The sequence below is a fragment of the Salvelinus alpinus genome, chromosome 17 (genome assembly GCF_045679555.1).
Source record: "Salvelinus alpinus chromosome 17, SLU_Salpinus.1, whole genome shotgun sequence".
NCBI classification, from domain to species: domain Eukaryota; kingdom Metazoa; phylum Chordata; class Actinopteri; order Salmoniformes; family Salmonidae; genus Salvelinus; species Salvelinus alpinus.
The window spans coordinates 32,151,096-32,178,678 of NC_092102.1; the positions used below are offsets into that span (position 1 = coordinate 32,151,096).

Below are 27,583 nucleotides of genomic sequence, written 5' to 3' on the forward strand. Positions count from 1 at the left end.
TTACACCTATTCCTGAAATCATTATTAGATCTAAAATGAAAGCAATTGTCTGAGGATGTTGCTGGACCATCTGACATAAAAAAGGACAATTTTATGAAAAAGCTTTCATTTAAAGGTTAAAATCCAGGTCATGTGACATGATTAAGCCAAACACAGGGCCCTACCCACTGGGCACAGACGTCATTTCAAAGTCCAGTTTTGATTTACATGAGTTGTCAACTAATGAGACTTCACCGTGAAATCATCAACAAAAAATTCACCATGTCATTCGATTTAGGTTAAAAGTTGGGTGAAAAAAAGACTAAATGTCCTTTAGTCAATGATTTTTTAATTCAAATCCAATCGGGTTTCCACGTTGATTCAACGTCATAACATAGATTTTTTGTTGTTGAAATGACGTGGAAACAATGTTGATTCAACCAGTTTTTGCCCAGTTAGTAGTTATAGTTTATTAATGATTGCGGACCTATTTTCACTTACCCTCCTCCACCAAATGCCAGGTAGTCTGGACTTCCCTTCACAAAGAAGGAGTTACTAAACTTCCATTCATAAACCTGGAAAATAAACAATGATCATAGCTTGGCATCAGTTGTTGTTTGGAAACAGCAACACTCATGATGCAGTAATACAGTATTGGTAATTTAGGTTAGATTGAATCCAGCCCTAAGCCAGTGATACTGAGACTCGACATGGGGATATCTCACCTGGAGTTGTGGAGAGAAGGAGAAGAGGAATGTGTGTCCTGTTCCATAGTATGACAGACTGATTCGAAGAGTAGTAGGACAAAATGCACCAAACACCTAGGACAAAGAAATAGAGTTTACAGAGCAAGGGATAAAAATCCCAGACAGCCTTATGGCATAGGTGAGAAAACTTGGTTTAGGCAAGTAAAAGGCCTCAGCTTCTCCTCACCTGTCCACAGTTGTCTCTGATGACAGTGAGGGTACTGGTGCTGCAGTCCATGCCCCCCATGCTCTTGTACAGAGTGCCCAGGCTGGTGCCATGTCTCTGGGTGCTGTATACCAGAGACCAGGGGCACTGCTCTAGCCGGGCAGGAAGATGCTCATTTAGCTGGAAACCACAGGGAATTACACTGACATTAATATTTGTATCACTGATATTCATGTGGCAATTTATCATGACTTGTATAGGGAGCATATTTAGCACAGCAATAATTTACCACTGCACATCTGATGCATTGATTTAACGGAGAATGGTGCAACTGCGGCCTGCATTTCGGGGGCGTCCTGCTTTTTCAATATGCTTTGTAGTCATGACAGACAAAGATATATAAATAAATCAAAAATATACACGCAACATGTAAAGTGTCGGTCCCATGTTTCATGAGCTGAAATAATAGATCCCAGAAGTTTTCCAAACGCACAGAAAGCTTATTTATCTCGAATTTTGTGCACAAATGTGTTTACATCCCTGTTAGTGAGCATTTCTCCTTTGCTAAGATAATCCATTCACCTGACAGGTGTGGCATATTAAGTAGCTGATTAAACAGCATGATCATTACACAGGCGTACCTTGTGCTGGGGATAACAAAAGGCCACTAAAATGTGCAGTTTTGTCACACAACAATGCCACAGATGTCTCAAATTGAGGGAGAGTGCAATTGGCATGCTAACTACTGGAATGTCCACCAGTGCAGTTGTCAGAGAATGTAATGTTGATTTCTCTACCATAAGCCACCTCCAACGTCGCTTTAGAGAATTTGGCAGTACATCCAACCAGCCTCACGTGTATGGCGTGGTGTGGGTGAGCAGTACCTGATATCAATGTTGTGAACAGAGTGACCCATGGTGGCGATGGGGTTATGTTATGGGCAGGCATAAGCTACGGACAACGAACACAATTGCATTTTATCAATGGCAATTTGAATGCACAGAGATACGGTGACAAGATACTGGGGCCCATTGTGAGGCCCATTTTAAAAAAAAAGGTATCTGTGACCATCCGTGACCAGTTATGTGAAATCCATAGATTAGGGCCTAATGAATATTTCAATTGACTGATTTTCTTATATGAACTGTAACTCAGTAAAATCTTTGAAATTGTTGCATGTTGCATTTACATTTTTGTTCAGTATTGTTAAGCAAACTTTACTGAGCATGTTGTTAACCAGCTACAGTACATGAAGTAGGTAAGTAAACAAGTGGTTTCTGTTTCCTGTGTAACATCAATATTGCTACACCTGCATGTGGGCATTCCTGAACTTCTATTAGTGCAGGAACCAATGGGATGCTCAGAATGCCCACATGCAGGAAGGCCTCGAATTATGGGCCGCAATCACACGCTAATGATGTAATGGGATATAACCTGACCAATCTATGCGTAAAAAAGGCTGCACCAGGGTATTTATTGACAAGCCAGTCAGCCAATCGTTGCTCCCGTATTTTTGCCAATCACCTCGCTGGTGTGTGGTGCCCCAGGGGCCTCTTTATCAACCTTGTTTACATTTTTCACTAAATTCTGGTTTGGTGGAGATTCTAGGATTTGTGTGCGGGTAAACAAATTATTGGGAGAATCTGTCACATGCAACATGACCCAAACACATGACTGTTTCTATCTCCTGCCTTGGTATAGTAGGCTATGAGATGAAATAGGCTATGTAGCGCTACTATTGCACAACAACACTGTAGCCTACACATGTCAAATATTTTACCTCTAAAAGTCTAAGCCGTTGAGAGGGGGCACAAAACTATCTTCTTACTTCCATTAGTTTGTATGGATTACCTTCAGATGAGTCCCATGACACTTGTGGGGGTCGTTGAGCAAAATGGAAAACACCATTGTGGGGTCATAATAGTTTGTAGGCCAAACCGTTTGGACGCTACAGACGTTTTTGTGAGAAGACCGATTTCTGACAAACAACCGAGATAGACAGTTTCATGTTGGATAGTGACGAATAGTCAGTCGCCTGTAGTTTTCCTTAAGTCCACCAACAGCAGTTAGGGACCGCCAACATAGTGACAAATCAAATTTTTCAAATTTCAATAGCTCTTTAACCATTACTCCTAAAACGTTCAAGACTGATTGTAGCTAACCCGATAGCATAGACACACATTGCACACACTTTGTTTTTGTCGATTTACATCCCGCACTATTTAAAAAATTATTTATTTACATTTTTGAATTTCAATAGCTCTTTGGTCATATGACCTACTGACTTCAAACAAGGTTCAGAATGTACATTCAGTGGCCCTACACAGTTTGTTTAGTTTGTCCATTTTCATCACGCAATTTTACATGAATTTTCAATGTTTTTCAATGTTTATAATTTCAATAGCTCCTTGGTCATGTGACCTACTGACCTCAAGGTTCAGAATGTCCACTGACTACCCTCCTATATTGCACACCCTTTAGTTTGTCCATTTTCACCTCACACGTTTTTACATTAAATTTGTAAACTTTCTAATTTCAATTGCTCCTTGGTCATGTGACCTACTGACTTCAAACAAGGTTCAGAATGTTTAGTGGATTATAGTTATTCCATTGCACTGGATCTAATACATATTAGCATTTTACATACATTCCTAAGTGTAATAATTGTTTATGACATACTGTGAAAAACTCTTGGCTGCTGACTGTGTCACTTTCAGACATGCGCAGAGCAGACTGAAAGGGGAAGAGTAGCTCTTGACTTGAACCACAGGGGTTCTCTGCAAAGAGAGAGTAATCCAAAAGGCACAGACACACCCCTTGACCTGTATGTATTCTCTCCTGATTGGTCTCCGTGGTGCTTAGTCAATGGGAACTCCATTGCCGGCCCCATCATAAAGTTTTTACAGTCTGACTAAAGTGCCAGAGGTATGAGGACAGACATCCTTTGTATTTATGGAAACAAATGTTTCCTAACACTTTGGATCCTATTGGACAGTTAGAAGACACAATGCGTCAAGGCAAAAAAATTAATAATTACTAATTACTGTCCATGAGTAACCTCAACCTTGTGGGTCTGTGGGTGTATGGGCCAATAAAGTGCCAACTCAATTCTACCACTGACTAGACTCTCATGCTACTATGAATGAGGACACAGGGCAATAGTTTTGAATCTAAACCAGACCTTTTTTACTGGAGTACACTAACCCCTAAGTGGGGCTCTTTCTTAACACACAGTAGCAGTTTATCAGATAAGAACTCAAGAAGATCAAAAAGTAGATTGTTGTAAGGGTGTATTACATCCTGTGCTGTGGAAAAATCATAGCTGAAAAATGCCTCTATGTATGTGTATACTGTATGTGGGAATGTCTTATGTCCGTCCTACATGTAGTGTTGGTAAATGGAATATTCCTCAACTGCATATCATAATACTTCTATTTGCAATAGCAATTTATGTTCAACAACTGACATTTTCAGATGTTATTTTGACAAACACACTTTAACACACTTTGGTGCTTACAATTCATTCTTTATTGTCATAGACTTGGTGGGCACTGTCATCTGTGAACTTTGTGATATTACTTTCTTTAAGCACGTACTGATGAAACTGTCACTTAATATATTTTTCTTAAAGTCTACAAATTCTCTACATTTATTCACTCTGGGATAGGGTTTGATCCTATATGCTACTTTTATTATTGTCCTGTAAGTGGTTCAGATCCTATAATTTAGGCTGTGTGTAGAATGGGGCATAAAGGAAATTACCTCTACTAGATAATAGTGATAAAGAAATCACCATACAGTTTTGGCCTGTGTATTCATTTGCCTATAACTAATCAGAATACCATTATGTTTACATAAAAAAGAGAATACTTCAAAATGAGAAGATCCTGCCATGGAAAAGACAACTGGGTGGACATAAAGTGGAAAGGAGGGGAAATAATTCACACCATGCAGCAGGACACCTTCAGCTGCGGGATCTTTGTAATGCAGGTTTGATAGTTATATTTTCAATAAATGAATGGTTAGCTGTTATGTGACAATTAGGTCAAAAACATCTTTTTTTGTTGTTGTGTAGACGGCCAAGGAAGTTGCACAGAACTCCCCCCCCCCCAGTTGCTCCAACACATGGAGCAACTGTGAAAATAAATGGCTGAGGATATATTAAAAATGTCTGGTATGTAATGACATTTATTTTTTTGACCCCTTTTTTCTCCCCAATTGGTAGGTGTTACAGTCTTGTCTCATCGCTGCAACTCCCGTACGGACTCGGGAGAGGCAAAGGTCGAGAGCCATGCGTCCTCCGAAACACAATCCAACCAAGCCGCACTGCTTCTTGACACAATTCCCATCCAACCCGGAAGCCAGTCACACCAATGTGTTGGAGGAAAAACAGTTCACCTGGCGACCGTGTCAGCGTGTACTGCACCCGGCCCGCCACAGGAGTCACTAGTGCACGATGAGACAAGGATATCCCTCCCGGCCAAACCCTCCCTAACAACGCTGGACCAATTGTGCGCCACCCCATGGGCATCCCGGTCGCAGCCAGCTGCAACAGAGCCTGGACTCGAACCCAGAATTTCTGGTGGCACAGCCTTAGACCACTGCGCCACCCGGGAGGCCCATGGTATGTAATGACATTTAATTCAAAGTAAATGTACATTTTTTATTGTTGTGTGGGACAGCCATATGTTCAGCTCATGGCTAGGATTTCAGAGTTCAACAAAGCCAACAACTGCTTCATGTGTGCCACTGATAAAGAACCTGGATGTGGCCCAAAGACTGACTGGGTTAGTAACTTTATTTAACATGTTTATAATCTTTTGACAACAGTGACGGCATATAAGACAAGTTATGATATAACACAATGGATGGCTAATTCGTCATACTGCATTGATATTAGATATTATTTATAACGTGTTACACTTTGTTTTGTTTTAGATTGAATGTTTTGCATGCCAACGGTGGTTCCATGTGCTGTGCCTAGGAATGAAGACAAAAGAGTTCAGAGTGAAGAACACAAACTGGAAGTGCTGTCTGTGTTGTTGAAAATGTATGCTATACCCTATCCACACTGAAGAGGCTCTGACGTGTACTTAAACCAGGGATAAAGAGAAAGTTAACACTGAAATGTTTTGTACTTATTTGAAGTAAAGTGTCTGTTGACATTTTGGAAAAGATTAAAGGTCTACAATATCTGTTTAATTTGTCAATATTACATTTTTATTAATTGATTTTCTGGCCACCATTACTGTGGTTCATTGTTCAGTATATGTATTGACCAGCAAACCCACTGCAGCCTACCTCACTAGCTCATTCTCCATCCCTGCTTTGGACAATAACATGACTCTCGTACTTTGCCCTTTCCCTTTATGGTTGATATTAACGATGAAAGGAGATATTATCTCTCTCTCCTATTGTGTACCGCTGTTAAATACTGTGGAAAAATAAAAAACAAGTACTTAGAACTACCAATTATTGTAGATAAATATTAAAGAAACGGGTAAACACAACACTGGACTGAACCCCCTAATTGTCAAACTAATAATAATGTACAACAATATAGACGATACATGACTAGAGTTTACGCAATATGGGTGTATATCCACTGCATGCTTCTTAGGTGTGTAATTGACATGACCAAGGAGCTATTGCAAATTTGAAACTATGAAAAATGTACGTTACACTGCGTGATTTTACAGGACACAAACAAGAGTGCAATATATAAGGCTAGTCTGTGGACATTCTGAAGTTTGTTTGAGTCCAGTAGGTCACATGATCAAGGCGCTATTGAAAATTTTTATTTTGAAAAATTAATGTAAAAACGTGTGAGATGAAAATGGACAAAGGGTGTGCAATATACAAGGGTAGTCAGTGGACATTCTTAACCTTGTTTGAGTCAAGTAGGTCACATGACCAAGGAGCTATTGAAATTTGAATGTAAAAAGTTTGTACTTTGTTCCAACATCATGACTTATTTGGAGTCTGTGGCTCAAGTGGTTTGAAAGCTATTGAGGTTTGAATGCGCGAATATTCGTTGAATATCCAACTTCAAGCTGTCTTTACCTCGGTTCCAGTGCAGATGTAGAAGGCCGAGACGCAGCCAATGCAAACATTTTTGTATTTATTATGTTACTTAGATTGACGCACAGATTTTAAATAGACTACAGGACTATTTACTTTCGAGCATGATTGGGTATTGAAAGAGCGATGGATAAATGGTAGCCTAACATTTGTTGTGTAGCAGGAACAAACCAGTCATGTCAGAAAAGGAGACACATGCTCTGCAAATATGATTATGATTTAGGCCTATATAATAAAAGTAAAATAAATATATTAGACAATATGCCTGCAATGCAATCTTCTCACCAATGGCAAATGGATCTGTTTTATCATTAGGCCTCCTTACATTCAAGGAGGCCCAACCCACTTTTTGATACAAAACACAATGGTGAGTTCTATAACCATCACCAGTAATAAACCTAAAGGGCACAATGGAAAACAGCATCTAGTGGTTGAAGTGTAGATGCTGCTGCATGCATATAGGTAATATCCCCATAATCTAAAATAGACATAAAAGTGGCCTGGACAATTTCCTTCCTATTAACAAAAGCCAGACATGCTTTGTTTCTGTAAAAAAAAAAAACCTTGAACTTAAACTTTTTCAACAGCTCAATGACATGGTTTTAAAATGACAGCTTGTCATTAAGCCAGATACTGTATTTGTAGGAAGGAACTCGCTCAATTTGTGTACCGTTCAAATGAGTCATTACAAATTAATTTAAATCTGGGTTATGGGACCTAGAACAAAGTGTGCATTTTGTTTTGTTTGCATTTAGCACTAACTTTAGATCCAATAGTGACCTCTGATGCTGGAACATCAGACTTCAACTGTGAAAAGGCTTGGCCAATCAATGGAGCTATGGAATACAACACTGTGTAATCTGCATACAAATGTATATATACAGTACCAGTCAAAAGTTTGGACACACCCACTCAGGGTTTTTCTTTATTTTTACTATTTTCTACATTGTAGAATAATAGTGAAGACATCAAAACTATGAAATAACACACATGGAATCATGTTGTAACCCCAAAAAAGTATTTTATATTTGAGATTCTTCAAAGTAGCCACCCTTTGCCTTGATGACAGCTTTGCACACTCTTGGCATTCTCTCAAACAGCTTCATGAGGTAGTTACCTGGAATGCATTTCAATTAACAGGTCTGCTTTGTTAAAAGTGAATTTGTGGAATATCTTTCCTTCTTAATGCATTTGAGCCAGTCAGTTGTATTTTTACAAGGTAGGGGTGATATACAGAAGATAGCACTATTTGGTAAAAGACCAAGTCCATATTATGGCAAGAACAGCTCAAATAAGCAAAGAGAAACGACAGTCCATCATTACTTTAAGACATGACGGTCAATCAATACGTAACATTTCAAGAACTTTGAAAGTTTCTTCAAGTGCAGTCGCAAAAACCATCAAGCGCTATGATGAAACGGGATCTCATGACGACCGCCACAGGAAAGGAAGACCCAGTGTTACCTATGCTGCAGAGGATAAGTTCATTAGAGTTAACTGCACCTCAGATTGAAGCCCAAATAAATGCTTCACAGAGTTCAATTAAAAAGACACATCTCAACATCAACTGTTCAGAGGAGATTGTGAAATTGGAGTGCAATTCAAATAAATAATCGTAATATTAAAAATTTATGAACATACAAGTATCTTATATCGTGTAAAAGCTTAAATTCTTGTTAATCTAACTGCATTGTCCGATTTACAATAGGCATTACAGCAAAAGCATACCATGCGATTGTTTGAGGACGGCGCCCCGCATCAACATATTTTTCAATCAGCACAGGCTTTATAAATCACAAATAGCGATTAAATAAATCACTTACTTTTGAAAATCTTCCTCTGTTTGCAATCCCAAGGGTCCCAGCTACAACATGAATGGTCGTTTTGTTAGATAAAATCCTTCTTTATATCCCAAAGTCAGTTTAGTTGGCGCCATCGATTTCAGTAATCCACTTGCAGACAAAGGAGTCCAAAAAGCTACCGCTAAACTTTGTTCAAACAAGTCAAACTACGTTTCTATTTAATCCTCAGGTATCCTAAAATGTAAATAAACTATAATATTTAATTCGGAAAGAAGTATGTTCAATAGAAAAGTAAAATTAGTAAGCGCTTGTCCTCTTCGTCGCGTGCCGACAGACTGATATTGTACCAGGACTCTTTGTACAAAAACTCAAAATTCTTGCTCGTTTTTGAAGAAACAAGCCTGAAACAATAAACAAAGACTGTTGACATCTAGTGGAAGCCATAGGAATTGCAATCTGGGAGCTGGAATTACATAGGACTCATAGCTTTCCATTATATGAGCCTGGGATCTCAAAACAAAAAAAGTCTTGGTGGTTTTTCTTTGGATTTTTAGCCTGCCATATCAATTGTGTTATAGTCTCATACATTATTTTAACATTTCTACAAAGTTCAACGTGTTTTCTATCCAATGCTACCAATTATATGCGTATCCTGGCTTCTGGGCCTGAGTAACAGGCAGTTTACTTTGGGCATGTCAGTCAGGCGGAAATTAAGAAAAATAGACCTTATCCCTAAGAAGCTTTAGACCGGTGGAAATCTTTCCTTTGGTCTGATGAGTCCAAATTTGACATTTTTGGTTCTAAGCACCGTGTCTTTGTGAGATGCAGAGTAGGTGAACAGATGATCTCCGCATGTGTGGTTCACACCGTGAAGCATGGAGGAGGAGGCGCTTTGCTGGTGACACTGTCTGTGATTTATTTAGAATTCAAGGCACACTTAACCAGCATGGCTGCCACAGCATTCTGCAGCGATACGCCATCCCATCTGGTGTGTGCTTAGTGGGACTATCATTTGTTTTTCAACAGGACAATGATCCAACACACCTCCAGGCTGTGTAAGGGCTATTTGACCAAGAAGTAGAGTGATGGAGTGCTGCATCAGATGACCTGGCCTCTACAATCACTGACCTCATCCCAATTGAGATGGTTTGGGATAAGTTGGACATCAGAGTGAAGTAAAAGCAGCCAACAAGTGCTCAGCATATGTGGGAACTCCTTCAAGACCGTTGGAAAAGCATTCCAGATGAAGCTGGTTGAGAGAATGCCAAGAATGTGCAAAGCTGTTATCAAGGCAAAGGGTGGCTACTTTGAAGAATCTAAAATATATTTTGATTTGTTTAACACTTTTTTGGTTACTACATGATTCCATATTTGTTATTTCACAGTTTTGATGTCTTCACTATTATTATACAATGTAGAAAATAGTAGAAAAATTAAGAAAAACCCTTGAATGAGTAGGGGTGTCCAAACTTTTGACTGGTAATGTGTGTGTGTATAAATATATATATATATATATATATATTTTTTTTTACAGCATTCCCAATGTTATTTATATAGATTGTAAACTGTAGTGGGCCGAGTATCGAACCTTGGGGCACTCCTTTATTTAATACAAGGAACTCAGATTTGACCCCAGCTACCTTGAAGGCCTGAGTTGTGTCATTGAGATAATTATGAAACCATTGACAAGCATCAGTACACAACCCTATAGAGGACAGCTTATTCAACAGAAGAACATGGTCTACACTACAGTATCAAAAGCTTTTGGTGTCAATAGCTAATAAGGCAGCAAGAACTTCTGTTTCTGTGAGTTGCCAAAAAGAAAAACCCTGACCATTTCCCAAGTCATGTGAGGTTGAATGATCATCCATTGAGGCAACTGGAGGCTGTACATGGGAAGAACAGTCAACTGACTGGCCAAGACCAGCATGACCACCATTTCTTTAAAATAGGAAACCAGCTGAGATAAAATGATGATTAAAAGCATCACAAATCTTAACTTTTTCTGTAACAATGCAGGAGTCTAAAACGACTTGCTTAGGCAGGGAAGTAGAGGAATTACCCCTCTTCAGTGAATTAACGGTTTTCCAGAATTTAGAGGGATCACTAACAGTCTGTCATAGCACTAAGGAAGTAGTTTGATTTGGCCTGTTTAACCGAGGCAGTGCACCTATTTCTCAAATGCCTAAATAGCTGACTATCAGCTAACAAGTCAGCTTGTCTAACCTCGGTGTCACACCCTGGCCTTAGTTATCTTTGTTTTCATTATTATTTTAGTTAGGTCAGGGTGTGACATGGGGAATGTATGTGTTTTGGTTTGTCTAGGGGTTTGTACGTTTAATGGGTCAGTGTCTTGTCTAGGTGTTTGTATATCTATGGCTGCCTAGATTGGTTCTCAATTAGAGGCAGCTGTGGTTTATTGTCTCTGATTGAGAGCCATATTTAAGGCAGCCATAGGCATTTGGGTTTTGTGGGTAATTGTCTATGTTGTACGTTTGTAGCTTGTGTGTGCACTTACGTTTATAGCTTCACGATCGTTTGTTGTTTTGTTTAGGTTTATAATAGTGTTCGTTTCGTGTTTTTCTTTATTCTCAAATAAAAGAGAATGTATTTTCCACACGCTGCGCCTTGGTCCACTTCTTCCACTCAAGACGATCGTGACAGAATTACCCACCATAACGGGACCAAGCAGCGTGTAAAGCAGCAACGGGAGCAGCGCATAAAGGATTCATGGACATGGGAGGAGATATTGGATGGAAAGGGACCTTGGGCTCAACCTGGAGAATATCGCCGCCCTCGTGAAGAGCTGGAGGCAGCTAAAGCCGAGAGGCGGGGGTATGAGGAGGTAGCAGGGAAACAGGAGCAAAGACTGGACTACACTACGTGGGAGGAGATCGACAGGTGGGCGATAGACCCAGGGAGAATGCCGGAGCCCGCCTGGGATTCTCTGGCGCAGTGCGAGGAGGGATACCGGCGAATGGAGGCAGCACGACGACGCGGTAGGAAGCCTGTGAGTCAGCCCCAAAAATGTATTGGGGGGTGGCTAAAAGGGAGTGTGGCGATGTCAGGTAGGAGACCTGCGCCTACTCCCTGTACTTACCGTGGCGAGTGAGAGTACGGGCAGACACCGTGTTACGCAGTAGAGCGCATGGTGTCTCCTGTACGTGTTCATAGCCCGGTGCGGGTTATTCCACCTCCCCGCACTGGCAGGGCTAGATTGGGCATTGAGCCAGGTGCCATGAAGCCGGCTCAACGCGTCTGGTCTCCAGTGCGTCTCCTCGGGCTGGCATACATGGCACTAGCCTTACGCATGGTGTCCCCGGTTCGCCTACATAGCCCGGTGCGGGTTATTCCACCTCCCCGCACTGGTCGGGCGACGGGGAGCATACAACCAGGTACGGTTGGGCAGGCTCAGTGCTCAAGGGAGCCAGTACGCCTGCACGGTCCGGTATTTCCGGCGCCACCTCCCCGCCCCAGCCCAGTACCACCAGTGCCTACACCACGCACCAGGCTTCCTGTGCGTCTCCAGAGCCCTGTTCCTCCTCCACGCACTAACCCTGTGGTGCGTGTCTCCAGCCCGGTACCACCAGTTCCGGCACCACGCACCAGGCTTCCTATGCGTCTCCAGAGCCCTGTTCCTCCTCCACGCACTAGCCCTATGGTGCGTGTCTCCAGCCCATTACCACCAGTGCCTACACCACGCACCAAGCCTCCTGTGTGTCCCCAGAGTCCTGTGCGTCCTGTTGCTGCTCCCCGCACTAGCCCTGAGATGCGTGTCCCCAGCCCGGTACCACCAGTGCCGGCACCACGCACTAGGCCTAATGTGCGTCTCCAGGGTCCAGTATGCCCTGTTCCTTCTCCCCGCACTAGCCCTGAGATGCGTGTCCCCAGCCCGGTACCACCAGTGCCGGCACCACGCACTAGGCCTAATGTGCGTCTCCAGGGTCCAGTATGCCCTGTTCCTTCTCCCCGCACTAGCCTGAAGGTGCGTGTCCTTAGCCCGGTACCTCCAGTTCCGGCACCACGCACCAGGCATACAGTGTGCCTCAGCCGGCCAGAGCTGCCCGTCTGCCAAGCACCGTCAGAGCTGCCCGTCTGCCAAGCACCGTCAGAGCTGCCCGTCTGCCAAGCACCGTCAGAGCTGCCCGTCTGCCAAGCACCGTCAGAGCTGCCCGTCTGCCAAGCACCGTCTGAGCTGCCCGTCTGCCAAGCACCGTCTGAGCTGCCCGTCTGCCAAGCACCGTCTGAGCTGCCCGTCTGCCAAGCACCGTCTGAGCTGCCCGTCTGCCAAGCACCGTCTGAGCTGTCCGTCTGCCAAGCACCGTCTGAGCTGCCCGTCTGCCAAGCACCGGATGAGCTGCCCGTCTGCCAAGCACCCTCAGAGCTGCCCGTCTGCCAAGCACCGTCAGAGCTGCCCGTCTGTCCCGAGCCGTCAGAGCTGCCCGTCTGTCCCGAGCCGCTAGAGCCGTCCGCCAGACAGGATCAGCCAGAGCCGTCCGCCAGACAAGATCAGCCAGAGCCGTCCGCCAGACAGGATCAGCCAGAGCCGTCCGCCAGACAGGGTCAGCCAGAGCCGTCCGCCAGACAGGATCAGCCAGAGCCATCCGCCAGACAGGATCAGCCCGAGCCGTCCGCCAGACAGGATCAGCCCGAGCCGTCCGCCAGACAGGATCAGCCCGAGCCGTCCGCCAGCCAGGATCAGCCCGAGCCGTCCGCCAGCCAGGATCAGCCAGAGTCGCCAGCCAGCCAGAGTCGCCAGCCAGCCATGGGCAGCCAGAGTCGCCAGCCAGCCATGGGCAGCCAGAGTCGCCAGCCAGCCATGGGCAGCCAGAGTCGCCAGCCAGCCAGGATCTTCCAAAGCCGCCAGTCAGCCAGGATCTACCAGAGCCACCAAAGCGGGTATTGACAATGGTGGAGTGGGGGCCACGTCCCGCACCCGAGCCGCCGCCGTAATAAGGCCCACCCCGGACCCTCCCCTTCAATGTCAGGTTGTGCGGTCGGAGTCCGCACCTTTGTGGGGGGGGGGGGTACTGTCACACCCTGGCCTTAGTTATCTTTGTTTTCATTATTATTTTAGTTAGGTCAGGGTGTGACATGGGGAATGTATGTGTTTTTGTTTGTCTAGGGGTTTGTACGTTTAATGGGTCAGTGTCTTGTCTAGGTGTTTGTATGTCTATGGCTGCCTAGATTGGTTCTCAATTAGAGGCAGCTGTGGTTTATTGTCTCTGATTGAGAGCCTTATTTAAGGCAGCCATAGGCATTTGGGTTTTGTGGGTAATTGTCTATGTTGTACGTTTGTAGCACTGTGTGTGCACTTACGTTTATAGCTTCACGATCGTTTGTTGTTTTGTTTAGGTTTATAATAGTGTTCGTTTCGTGTTTTTCTTTATTCTCAAATAAAAGAGAATGTATTTTCCACACGCTGCGCCTTGGTCCACTTCTTCCACTCAAGACGATCGTGACACTTGGCCCAGGCTGGATTTCTTATTAAGAGGTCTAAAGCCTTGTTCACATTGGCATTCAGTCAGAGGTGGGACCAAGTCATTGTTTTACAAGTCACAAGTAAGTCTCAAGTCTTAGCACTCAAGTCAAAACAGGCAAGTCTGAGTCAAGTCTCAAGTCAAGTCTCAAGTCTTAAACTGAGTTTCGAGTCCTAAACAAGTCATAATGCGCCCTTCACCAAATGTAATACAATTTCATATTTTTAACAAGAGTAATAGTTAGTATATTACATTTACGCAAATCATGAATGCTTTTAAAAATATCTATATATTTATTACTTTCCAAATATACGTTATATTTCCGTGGAAATACATTGGTAGCCATGAGAAAGACCGCCCCCCACAGTGATCGACTATCAAGGATTGCTATGGGGCGCAATCGGGCGATGTAGGCTTGCACACAATCGCTCAACCTTAACACACAGACACAAACACACACTCTCTCGCTCACTGTGTGGTTACAGTGGGCTAACTTATGTCAATGGTTTTAGGAACAGCAGTAACATCAGGCAGGATTTAGGCTACCAACTGCCTAGCCAGTTGTAACTCATTCTTGGGTGCAATGATCACGTTCCCGCACTGACTGATTGTGTGGAGGCTCATTGATTTAACATTACGTTAGCCTACATGATACACTAGTAAAGTAATAAAATATATAGCTGTCGGCTATTTTAGCCATGACTTACCATTCTTTGTGCACCTTCAAATGTCAAACAAAGTTGTAAATTGTTGTGCCTCCATCTGTAATTTTCTTCCCGCATGTTTTGCAAGTTGCAATCCATTTTTTATTGATACAGCGTGGTCTTTATATCCAAAAATAATCATTTTGAGTATCATCTTTCCAAGGGCTCCATCTGAATTCACCCGCCAACGTTCCTCTGCACTGCCACGCACAACTTTTTCTCAGCTGGCACAATTTGATTGGCTGCTGTCCGATTCAAACTGTAATCCGTTAAATGAAGAGTTGATGCGCTGCACACTTTTTTTAATAGCACCATTTTTTATATTTGGGCTTGGGAATGGTATCAAGTCAGCTCGAGTCATAAGGCTCAAGTCCAAGTCAAGTCACGAGTCACTGGCGTGAAAGTAAAGGTCGAGTTGCAAGTCATCATATTTGTGACTCGAGTCCAAGTCATGTGACTCGAGTCCACACCTCTGCAGTCAGTACAGCCAAAAACCACATAGAATCAGATATTTTAAGCCACATTTCAAACCCCCTTCGTAGGTAGTTTGAAGTCAGATCCAAATCTGAATACTAGCCATGCAACTTGTGTCTGAATGTTCAAATCTGATTTATTTGCCCTGAAGTGGTTTTTAGACTTATTTGTCATATCTTGTTGCTTGCTAGTGTAACGGATGTGAAATGGCTAGCTAGTTAGCGGGTACGCGCTAATAGCGTTTCAATCAGTTACGTCACTTGCTCTGAAACCTAGAAGTAGTGGTTTTTGTGGAGCGATGGGTAACGACGCTTCGTGGGTGACTGTTGTTGATGTGTGCAGAGGGTCTCTGGATCGCGCCGGGGCGAGGGGACGATTTAAAGTTATACTGTTACACTAGCTACTCTGTTGACAGCTTGACAAGAACATGTGGTAGCTAATTAGCTTGATTGTTTACAAACAAATTAGTGAATGTGCTACAAAGCTAGCTAACTTAATTGACTGTCTTGGCTAGCCAAAAATGACTCATTTTGAAAGTTGGATCATCTTATCGTTTGAGGCCTTAAAAAAAGTGTACACTATGATTTACAAAAATTCAATACGTTTTTGCTCAGTTTTGGTTTCTCAAATGCAAGCAATAAGGCAGTCGTCACAGATATCATTTGCAAAAACACCACTAGACACATTTGTATGAGGACAGTTAGTCAGGATTAGGTCAATCAATGAGGAGTTTGCTAGTTAAAAAAAAAAAACTAAAACCGAGTGAGTTTCATTATCAACTGAGTCAAATTAAAATCAAGACAGATTCTTAAACTGATCTGAAGCATGTGTAAACCAATCAAGATGTTGATCTCCTACACAACCAGTTCAGATACCAGAAAGGGTTTTAAATAATCAGCAATAAGACCAACAGCCTCGGGACGAAGCGTCTGAGGGGTGATAGACCGCAGCAATAAATATGCATATTGTGGTTCATGGTCACTTTTATAACTAACAGCTCACACATTTTGGGTACAGAAATGCTAAGAGAGCATGATGCCATAAAGCCCACAGAATAAGTTTAAGGGAGTAAAGATCGCTTAGTCAAGATTAATGTGCGTTGTTATTGTGCATACCGTTTACCTTCGATGTACGGATTATTCTGTCACTCCCGGTAGTCTCACGCTCAAATTTTCACGCACAATAATAATTACCTTGACACACGTCCTCCGTGATTTGGTCTTTATGCCACTTTCAAGAGAACTTGGAACTCGAAATCTCCGTCATCTGACTTCAGTGCGTTCAAGACAACTGCCCGCTGGTCACAGGCCGGAGGAAGACGTTCTTCTTCTTCGATGAGGTTTCACGGCGGTTGGCATCCAATAAATGTTGCAATATCGCCACCTACTAGACTGGAGTACAACTCCCTTATACTTTGCTTGAATAAATAAATAAATACCCTACCATCTGACACTACACTCAATTTTTTTTTATTAACACCACCCTATTCCACTATTTAAATCTATTTAGTCCTACCTCAGGCCAACAACCTGAAAGGATGGGACACCACCACTTAACACACCCTGCAACTCTTCTGATGTCAAGTCTCACACACCCAAATACCTCTCTGCTGTAAGGGGTGCGTAACTGGTGGCAGCGAAGTCAGACGCAGGAGAGCAGAACTGGGTAATAACCGGAGCAGTTTAATATATATATATCTATAGATAACCACCGGCATCCAGAATAATAAAGAATGGGTACAAAACCCGTCGCTCACCAGACAACAATGTGCACAAGCACTTACAACAAACAATACCACAAAAAGACATGGGGGGAACAGAGGGTTAAATACACAACACGTAATGAGGGAATGAAAACCAGGTGTGTGGGAAAACAAATGGAAAATGAAAAATGGATCGGCGATAGCTAGAAGACTGGTGACGTCGACTGCTGAACACCGCCCGAACAAGGAGAGGAACCGAGTCGTGACATCTGCAGCTGCCACCACAACCTCAATTTTCTGCGACTTACGTTCCATCCCTGTAGTACAGTTGATAACCATTGCTATAAATGCAAAAAATCCAATCTTAGAAGGCCTAGAAGGCCAGCATCCTGGAGTCGCCTCTTCACTGCTGACGTTGAGATTGGTGTTTTGCGGGTACTATTTAATGAAGCTACCTGTTGAGAACTTGTGAGGCGTCTGTACACTCTTATGTACTTGTCCTCTTGCTCAGTTGTGCACTGGGGCATCCCACTCCTCCTATTCTGGTTAGAGCCAGTTTGCTCTGTTCTGTGAAGGGAGTAGTACACAACGTTGTACGAGAACTTCAGTTTCTTGGCAATTTCTCACATGGAATAGCCTTCATTTCTCAGAACAAGAATAGACTGACGAGTTTCAGAAGAAAGTTCTTTGTTTCTGGCCATTTTGAGCCGGTAATCAATCCCACAAATGCTGGTGCTCCAGATACTCAACTAGTCTACAGAATGGGAGTTTTATTGCTTCTTTAAATCAGGACCACAGTTTTCAGCTGGGTTAACAAAGTTGCAACGGGGTTTTCTAATGATCAATTAGCCTTTTAAAATGATAAACTTGGATTAGCTAACACAACGTGCCATTGGAACACAGGAGTGATGGTTACTGATTATGGGCCGTTTCCAGCTACAATAGTCATTTACAACATTAACAATGTCTACACTGTATTTCTGATCAATTTGATGTTATTTTCATGGACACAAGTACATTTCTAAGTGACCCCAAACTTTTGAACGGTAGTGTATATCTCTTGTTGGCCTATCCCTCTGCACTGGTACAGATCTACTACTCACACCACTCCTCTCAGGAACCCTCCCCCTTGACCCAACTTCCTCTACTTTCTTCACTGACTCAGCATATGACAACTTCTGCACTACTCTAACCCTGGAAACCTCAACCTGCCTCTCTTGCACGGGACATTTCTGATTCCCAGCCCCATGGGCACCCTTACAATTGACACATATCACTACTTTCCCCAATGCTACCTTTGTCTCATGCCCTTCTGCACACTTCTCACACCTAGGAACCTCCCTCCTATACACAGCTGCCACATGCCCATAACCTGTAACAACGTAATGTAATCGGCACAAAAGCTTGTACAGGATAACTTATATATCCTAACATCACTTTGTCGGGCAAAGACTCAACATCAAAACACAAAAGAACAAACAATGACTCTTCTGTTTCACCACTCACACCAACCTGTGTGCGTCACACCAAACGACGAGCATCACAAACACCGGAAATCTTCCCCTTCAGTTGGTCAACTTTTACATTTACTTCTACCCCAGTAATCCCTCCTTTCAATGGCGTCCTTTCAATTCACAGTTCTTGCCCCAATTAATTTAATGCGGAACGCCTTCTCCCTCTAACCAGCAGAAACACAAACAATTATCACCAGACCACTTCTGGTTACCCTCACCGATTCCACAGCACCCAACTCTGCTTTCACCCACCCTTAAACCACAAATGGATCAGCCAAAAGGCAAGGGTCCACTTTTTCCAAAAACTTCACTCCTACTGTCACATACTCATCTTTATCCTGACCCTCGGTGCAAGCCTCGGGCTCCGAGAACTTCACCACACCTACCACATTTGACCTCATTCACTTCCATTTCTCTTCCTGTCTTCAGCTCACTCTACTTACACTTTCTACCATTCTTCTTTAACAAACCATCTCCTTTTTCCCGCCATTTTTAACCGACTCAAGCTCACCCTCTTCCTCCCTCTCTCTTTTAGACCTCCTCTGCCTCTCTTTTTCCATCCATTCCTTCTCCATATTCCAAGTATACGTCTCCTTATGATAATACTGTAGTTCTCCTGACATGTATCTTGTTCCTGCCTTCGAGGGTCGTCATTTAACTGGCTGTCACAATCTCTGTACCCTCGGGATGTAGCACTCAACAGTGCATCCCAATTATAAAGCAGCTGCTTTGTCTTGATGTCCTTCTTTATCAAAAGCTACCACAACGCTTTTCCATTTCAAACAAGCCCGCTCTTCCAATCACCATCCACCGTCTCGCTTCATCTGGTTCGGAGGAAGATGTTTAGGGGTGGGTGTGCTGTTTGTTGACTATTTTTCTCCGCTCATACGGAGAAATTAAAGGGTATACTTCAATTCTGAATTATTAGGGGGTGCTGCAGCACCCTCAGCACCCATACTTCTCGTGGCTATGAACAGACGTCAGTTCAACCTCTAGTTTTGATTGCCATTTGGTTGGAAGTCAACTAACCTGAATTCAACATGAAATCAACAAAAAATGCACCATGTCATTGGATTTAGGTTAACATTTGGGTAAACATTTTTTTTCCAAATCAAATCAGTTTTGCAGTTATCCCATTACAAGTTTTGGTTGAAATTACTTGGAAATGTTGATTCAACCAGTTTTTGCCCAGTGGGTGGAAACTCGATAAAAACGAGCCCTGACTGGGAAGAATACGTTTTGAACGGTCATCTAAGTCGCAATTCCAAGTCGGAAACTCTGGAAACCTATTTGTAGAGCTCTAACTTTCCAACCTAAAGATCACTGACATTACAATTTGACCTAGGTTTTTCAGTCCCCAGTTGTCTTGAACTCATCATTAGTATATTGTTTGGCATTGTTTGTAGTGTTAATATGCTAACATGTAGTTGCTCAGTTGACCAAACCAATGTTGTAGCCATATTTATGTCAAGCTAAGTACTCAAGTCAAGCATTACAGTTATAATCACCAAGCATATTTTATTATGTGTCACTTGCATTTGGTTAACTTCTGAATTTGGCCACTAGGAAGCAGGCAAACACAACTGTCTTTGAGAGCTGGTAGTCATACCTGACATAGCTGACCAATGTGAAGGAGGCTGCTTTGGTCTGTGAGCTCAGGCTTCGTTGGGTCCTCCGAGCTGAGGTAGTCTAAATCCTGCCTGTCTGAAAGGCACCGTCTTTGTGTATGAAGAGTGTCCACTTCGACAATCTCAAAATCTTTTTCCTGCTTCTCTTCATCCCTACTATTGATCCTCTGGAATGAGGGTGAGGCCTGTCTGACACGGTTGACCTGTGTGACACACACACACACACACACACACACACACACACACACACACACACACACACACACACACACACACACACACACACACCTGGTGAGAGGAGTAGGAAGACAGCTCAGAGTTCCATCAGACATCATCCAAAGTTCCAACAATCGATTTTGCGTTGCTGTCTCTCTCTTCTTCTCCATCGCTGCTCCTCACTTTGGTCTCCAAGCAATTAGCCTGCTAGCCTTCCACTGAGTGCACAGTGCTACATGTTTCTCTCCTCTCTCTCCCTCTTTTCTTGATAAATTCCTTTATCCCTCTCTGGAAAGTGCTTGGTGGCTTTGGCTGTCTGACACCCATAACCGAAGGTGTTTTAAAACCAACACTAATACCCTTTGTTATTCTGTAAAGGGCTGTTGTAGGGAGACAGCAATGGATTTGTGTCTGTGTGTGTATGTCTGAGTGTATATGTGTGTGTGTGTGTGTGTGTGAGAAAAGGAGCGTTTACTTTGTGTGTGTGTGTGCCTGTGTACGCATGCACTCTGTATATGTCTGTGGGGATGTGTGTGTGTTTGTGTGCTTCTTTACTTCAGTCTTAAAGAACATTCACCAACCCTGAGGGTAGCTTTCTCTGTTCCCATAGTGAGAGGCTTTTTGCATCCTTCTGCTGATCTGGCAGGCTGCAGTACGCAATCACAGCTTTAGAGTGCTGAGCTTTGTGTGTGTGTTTGTGACTGTGTGTACTTTCACAGTCTATATCCATCAGGACTTCAGTGCAATGGTTTCCCTATGGATCTATAGCCAACACAAAGTCTTACAGTCAGTTAACTGGCTTATGATTGTCCATTCTTTCCTCAACAGCTTGCTCTATGGGTAATGGTCTTTTTCAGTTCTGGTGGACAAAAGCTATGTTCTGATGTTTGAAAATGTACCATAAGCACAGGGCCTTATACATTTGGGGTCCCGGGGCACCTATCTCCAGGGCCCCCCCCCAACAGATTTTGGGGAAAATAGCTAACTTTCTGCATTTCAACACATTTTGCCATGGGGCCGAGAGAAAGATTTGCAGATTTATAATGCTATTCTACAATTTTTTTCACGAGGCTGAAAGCTCATTTTGCCGTTTAAAGCAAATTTCCTCATATTCTACACATTTTGCCATAGGGATGAGAGTACATGCCTGCTATTGTTCCAAATACCAGAAAAATGTGGTTAGTGTGCAAGCTATAATCCATAATCACTATACAGTATCAAGTGTTTATGTGCACTGAACTCTTCTCTAACTATTCCTTTGTCTCCCAGTCCCAGCCAAAAATAATAAATCAATGAAATGGTTGCCACACGACTGTACAGTAAACAGCTCCCTGCTGTCTTTCTGCATGTGGTGACCTGCGAATAGGGGAGCACAGACGTGCTGCCTATGTGGCACTAAGCCACGCAGAGACTCGCTCGTCACAGTGCCAGCGACTGCGCTTGTGTAGAAACACAATATGGTCATCTTGGCTGGGCGCTCAGATAAACGGAGGTGGGGAAACAAACGCTTGCCAGCCAAGTTGTGTCATTCTTTGAAAAAAATTATTTCGCTCTCTCTTTCTCTACTCTCAGGCCATTCTCTGCAGGGAGCCGTGTGAGGAAGGAAATAGTCTTTCTGGACTGATAGGAAGGAGTGATCAAATGCACAGTGTTCTCAAAAACAATCCAACATTGTGACATTATTGTGTTTGATTTTTCAAGTTCTCAGATTGATAATGTATTTATTCCATTTCCCTTTTATATCCTACAAAGATTTTACTGTTTTATAAAGGAAACTTCTGGAAAAGATGAATCCATTAAGTAATAGTTGCATAATATATATTTTTCCCAGCAGTGTAGAATTGAAGCTGTGTCTTGTATAACAAATGAAAGCCATTATCACTTTTACATAATAGCGACATTAATAGAACTGATAACAGCTTTATCATCACCTTGATCTGTCACCCCTCTCTTCACTGGAATAATGGCAGCTAATAGCATCTCTTTCCACAGAAAATGTTCTGATTAATATAGAATTGACATATCTGCCAGCCCTCCATAACGAATTGACATCATTAACTATACTGGACAGTGAGTAACTAGAGACAAACCATTCAGAACACACTATTATGTTCCCACAATATGTTCACATCAACACTGCTCTTTTATTCTGGTAATGATACACAGTGCTATTGGCATATATTATCATACGTCATTGGAATATATTTCTACACACTAGCACTTACCCTATATTGTCTACAATGTCAAAGGACATCTTAAAAAAATAAATAAACATCAATCACTGTGTAGGGCAACTGCAGTGTTTATATATACACAGCAATGGCTGTAAGCAGTAACACACAACCACCTCTATTTCCATGTTTCTCACTGAACACTGAACACACCATGGAAGTCTTTTGTTAGAGGATTTTCATGTGTTACATTATCATTGACCACTGCATTCCGTTGCAAAAGTTTGGTTTAAGGTCTAATGTTTATGAAGTACACTTTACTTTAAGCCTGAGTGACAGGCTTAAAGCCCCATATAACTAATAACCAATTGGTAACTGATTATTCCAACCCTACACATACACACTGTACTCACCAAGAGGTTGTAACGCAAGGCTTTGAGTATATCCATATTCTTCAGTGATTCTCCAATGAAAATGTCTCCCTGTATGAACGTTAATTCACTTCTCAGGTAATCAGGTAGGTAGCCTAGTGGTTAAGAGCATTGAGCCAGTAACTGAAAGGTTGCTGGTTCAAATCCCAGAGCCAAATAGGTGAAAAATCTGTCAATGTGCCCTTGCTCCTCCTGTAAGTCACTCTGGATAAGAGTGTCTGCTAAATGTAATTACACCTTCACCTGGACACACCTAATCCCTCCCCCTCTTTCTCTCTGATGAGGGTGGTTAAAAGGTGTGGAATATTCCACGTGATTGCTAAGTGACATCTCATTTCTCAAGGTACTCAATAGGGGAACAGCAGTTTTGAATGATGGTTTGAGCACAATTGATAGGTTCCTGTATGTCATTGATCATGTTTGATTGCAAGTATGTGTGCGTGCGCACATGTGAGTGTCTAGGCCTACTACAGTTCATGCATGTTAGAGGGAAGGAATCCCTTGCTCTAGACAGTCAAGGCAGACCTGCCCATTACACAGACCAACTGGGTACACACTGGTTGAATCAACATTGTCTCCACATAATTTCAATGAAATTACGTTGAACCAAAGTGGAGTAGATGTTGAATTGACGTCTGTGCCCAGTGGGGAACCTTGGACTCTGACTTGATTACGTAAGACAATACAAAATGAGTACTGAAAAGATGGGCACTTGCATCCCAACTACCCAGTTTACAGTTTTTGGACTTCACGCTCTCGGAAAAATTCTTAGACGGCCCGCACAATGATTTCAATGGAAGGAAAATCCCTGACTTCATTGACAATCACAGAGATGGAACATAGCTAGCTAGCTAGTGATTTTGGGCACAGATAAACAGTGTGTAGCCGCTTGTGCTTTATTTATGATAGTTTGACAGCTTGCTGATGATGAAGTTGTTGACATGTTCTCAGAAACCAGTCCTGCTCGCAGCCAGCAGCAGCTGACTCCATACTGTCTGCAGTGCACTGATTAATTTTTTCATGCAAATTCTTTTGTTGAGAAATAGTGCACCAAACTCCTTACCTAGATGCAAAATTGCATGACTAAAAAATTATCAACGTCAAAATTAATCACAGATTTATTGATTTATCTTTATATTAAATCTGACTATTTTGAAGAAGTGGTAGTGACTATGTGGTTGTGTCACGTTCTGACCATAGTTCTTTTGTATTTTCTTTGTTTTAGTCTGGTCAGGGCGTGAGTTGGGTGGGTAATCTATGTTTTCTATTTCTGTGTTGGTTTTCTGTGTTTGGCCTGATATGGTTCTCAATCAGAGGCAGCTGTCAATCGTTGTCCCAGATTGGGAACCATATTTAGGTAGCCTGTTTTCTGTTGGGTTTTGTGGGTGGTTGTCTTCAGTCTTTGTGTGTAGTCACCAGATAGAACTGTTTCGGTTTTCACTTTTGTTGTTTTGTATTTGAAGTGTTCTGGTTTTTGATTATTATTAAATTAAGATGAACACTAACCATGCTGCGCTTTGGTCCTCTCCTTCCACCGACGAAAGCCGTTACAGGTTGCTACCATGACTCAAGAAGGACAAACAGCAGTAACTGCCAGGGTATGATAAAGCGAATATTACACACCCCAAAGACTCACATTTTCTTAATGAGCCACAGAAAAACACATGCAGAATCGGTTAGTTCAGCCGCTCTTTAATATATGTAGAATCATCTAAAGTATGTTGCCACGAGCAGCACCGCAGATATTGCGATGAGCGAGTTGCAAGACTTAGCGCTCACACAGTCACACACAGTATCTGCACATGTGCAAGGATTAGTTCGCTTCACACTGTTAGAGCGTGGTAGGTACGGGACCAAAACAGCTGAGAAGTTTAGCTTCATGTTTCAGCACTCTTAGTTGTTGCGGAATATGACCCACAATGCCGTTTACTTTGTGCAGCTATGTCATGTAGCGGAGTCTACTTTTAAATGTCCTTGAGAAAATGCAGAAATAGACTTGTCATATATATTTTTTACAAGAAGTAGGCCAACTCTTGTTTGTCCCTCAAACTCAAGTGCTTTTTGTAAGACCTTGAGAAAATATAAACTTTCACACTCAAAACATAATGTAGACAGAAGAGTTCAAGATAGAGATCAACAGGCCTTTTCTTTCAGTCAACACTTGAATCATTTTTTATTTATTCAGAAAAGTTTTTTTCTAATTTCAATAAACATTTTACCAGATGCTTTTATCCAGTGCAACTTGGGTTAAGTGCCTTGCTCAAGGGCACATCAACTGATTTTCACCTAGTCAGCTCAGGGATTCAAACAGCAACTTTTCAGTTACTGGCCTAATGCTCTTAACCACTAGGCTACCTCAAATATCATCTGATGAAACTTGAGGCAAGTGCTAGGACTGGCTTCTCTAGGGGCTGAGAATCTCTGGGATCTGGGGATGTGGAGGATGATGATGAAACATAACACTACTACAGGAAAAATACAACTAAACCCAATAAACTGTCAAAAACTTAAACTATGCATTTTCTGTGTACCAGTTGTGTCTGCAAAACAACATCCAAAGTCAAAGTCTGGCAGTGGAGGCTGCTGAGGGGAGGACGGCTCATAATAATGCTGGAACGGAACGAATGGAATGTTATCAATCACATGGAAACCATGTGATTCCACTAATTCCGCTCTAGCCATTACCACGAGCCTGTCCTCCCCAATTAAGGTGGCACCAACCTCCTGTTAAGTCTGGGTATATGAGAAAAGAGCTAGAGGTACTGGCATGTTTTTCCCCCTATGCTGAAAACACCCGTGATTTGTACTGTATAATTAGTGGGACTTGAAGGGTTGTGAAGCATTTGGCCCTTGTTCATTGAAATTAGGTTTTCAGTTTGATGGCAAAGTGCCATCATTGCAAATGGCTGCTCTTGAGGCCACAAGCAAAATCTCAGCGAGATGAATGGGTAGTCACGGTCATAAATTATTTCAATAGTCAGAATAGAGGCATACATGGGAGGGGAGATGGTAATTGAAGATAAGATCACATTCAGACAAATATACAAAATAATTATATATTTTTTTGCTGAGCAGGCATTGAAATTTAGGACAGCCCACACATTTTTGTATATTAAATAAACAAGTTATTAAACTAGGACAGCGAGATTACAGGACTTTAATAATAATACCAAGGATATTCATAACTATTACATACTGTAGTCATAATTTTAATACAGAATTTGCCATTAGTTCAAGTGTTGTTACAACACACCCTTTTTTATAGTACATGTTTTCTAAATTCACTGTCTTCACATTTATCTGCTTCAAGGCATTTATTTGTGCTCTTCTTGTGCTCATCCTTAATATTATCATTATCGTTCTTATTATCATACTCACTCTAATGCGTTCTTGTCAGAGTTGCAACTTTTCCCCAGTTTTAGGCTCGCTATTGAACATTTACTGGTAATTGAACATTAACGAGCTGTTGTGAGACCTGCACTGTGTGAGTAATTGATTGTGATGGATGCGTTTGTAGGCATGTGTGTGTGTCTTGCTGCTGGTTGGGTGAGCGGGCAATGTGGAGCAGGCAGTTGCTGTTTCTGTGACTATGAAGCTGTAGCTACTCTACAAGCCTGTAGATGGGGGTGGTACTCTACCTCTCTGAAAAGACTTCCTGGTAACCTCACAGTTTATGTATTTAATTTTTTATTTAACCTTTATTTAACTAGGTAAGTCAGTTAAGAACAAATTCTTATTTATAATGACGGACTACAGTTGAAGCTGCAGGGTATTCAGTCAGAGCTGCCAAAGGAAAGGGTTATGGACCACAGGGTGTTCAAAAGCTACAGGTAGGGGCTCTTATGGATTAAGCTTTAATGTGTGCTGCAGAGTTAAGGAGTAAGTCGATGACCAACAATGCCAGTGTAACAGAGGCCCAGTGCAGTCAAAATGCAGTTTTTCCGTGTTGTAAAATCAGCTGTCAAAACTAACACTGTTAAAGTTTGATCAGTGTTATTTCCTGATACAGTAGTTGCTGGTTGAAGATACAATCTACACAGGACCTTCTAATCAGCAGGTTTGCATGAGTGGAATTTCAGCTTTCCATTGTGACATCACCATGCGGTAAATTGGTTAATAGAGCAATAACAAAGAGAGTTCCAAACCTTTCTGCCAATAACAGCTAGTTTTCAGTTTCGCCCCTCCCACTCAGATCACTCCCACAGTCAGCAACATTCTTGCAAAATGTTTTTCTCCTAAAAATCTATTTTTGCCCATTTTAATAAAAATCGATAAAAAAAAATTGTCACAGGGGCCAAATACAACAGGTGTAAACTTTACCGTGAAATGCTTACTTACAAGCCCATTGCTAACAATGCAGAGTTAAAATGTAACACAATAACATAACAAGGCTATATACAAGGAGTACCGGTACTGAGTAAATGTGCTGGGGTACGAGGTAGTTGAGGTAATTGAGGTAATATGTACAAGTACAGTGGCTTGCGAAAGT

At 42.3% G+C, this 27,583-nt stretch overlaps 1 protein-coding gene across 1 annotated transcript in view; it reads right to left on the minus strand.

Moving 5' to 3' along the window:
- Nucleotides 1-23,283, minus strand: part of LOC139542783 (TLD domain-containing protein 2-like) — a 28,231-nt gene extending 4,948 nt beyond the window's left edge. The window contains exons 1-5 of the mRNA XM_071348610.1: nucleotides 23,077-23,283; nucleotides 20,258-20,479; nucleotides 913-1,071; nucleotides 705-800; nucleotides 481-554 (exon numbers count right to left, since the gene is read on the minus strand). Of these exons, the coding sequence (XP_071204711.1) occupies nucleotides 481-554; nucleotides 705-800; nucleotides 913-1,071; nucleotides 20,258-20,479; nucleotides 23,077-23,112 (587 nt within the window). The 5' untranslated portion in view covers nucleotides 23,113-23,283. The remainder of the gene's footprint in view (nucleotides 1-480; nucleotides 555-704; nucleotides 801-912; nucleotides 1,072-20,257; nucleotides 20,480-23,076) is intronic.
- Nucleotides 23,284-27,583: the final 4,300 nt, after the last annotated feature.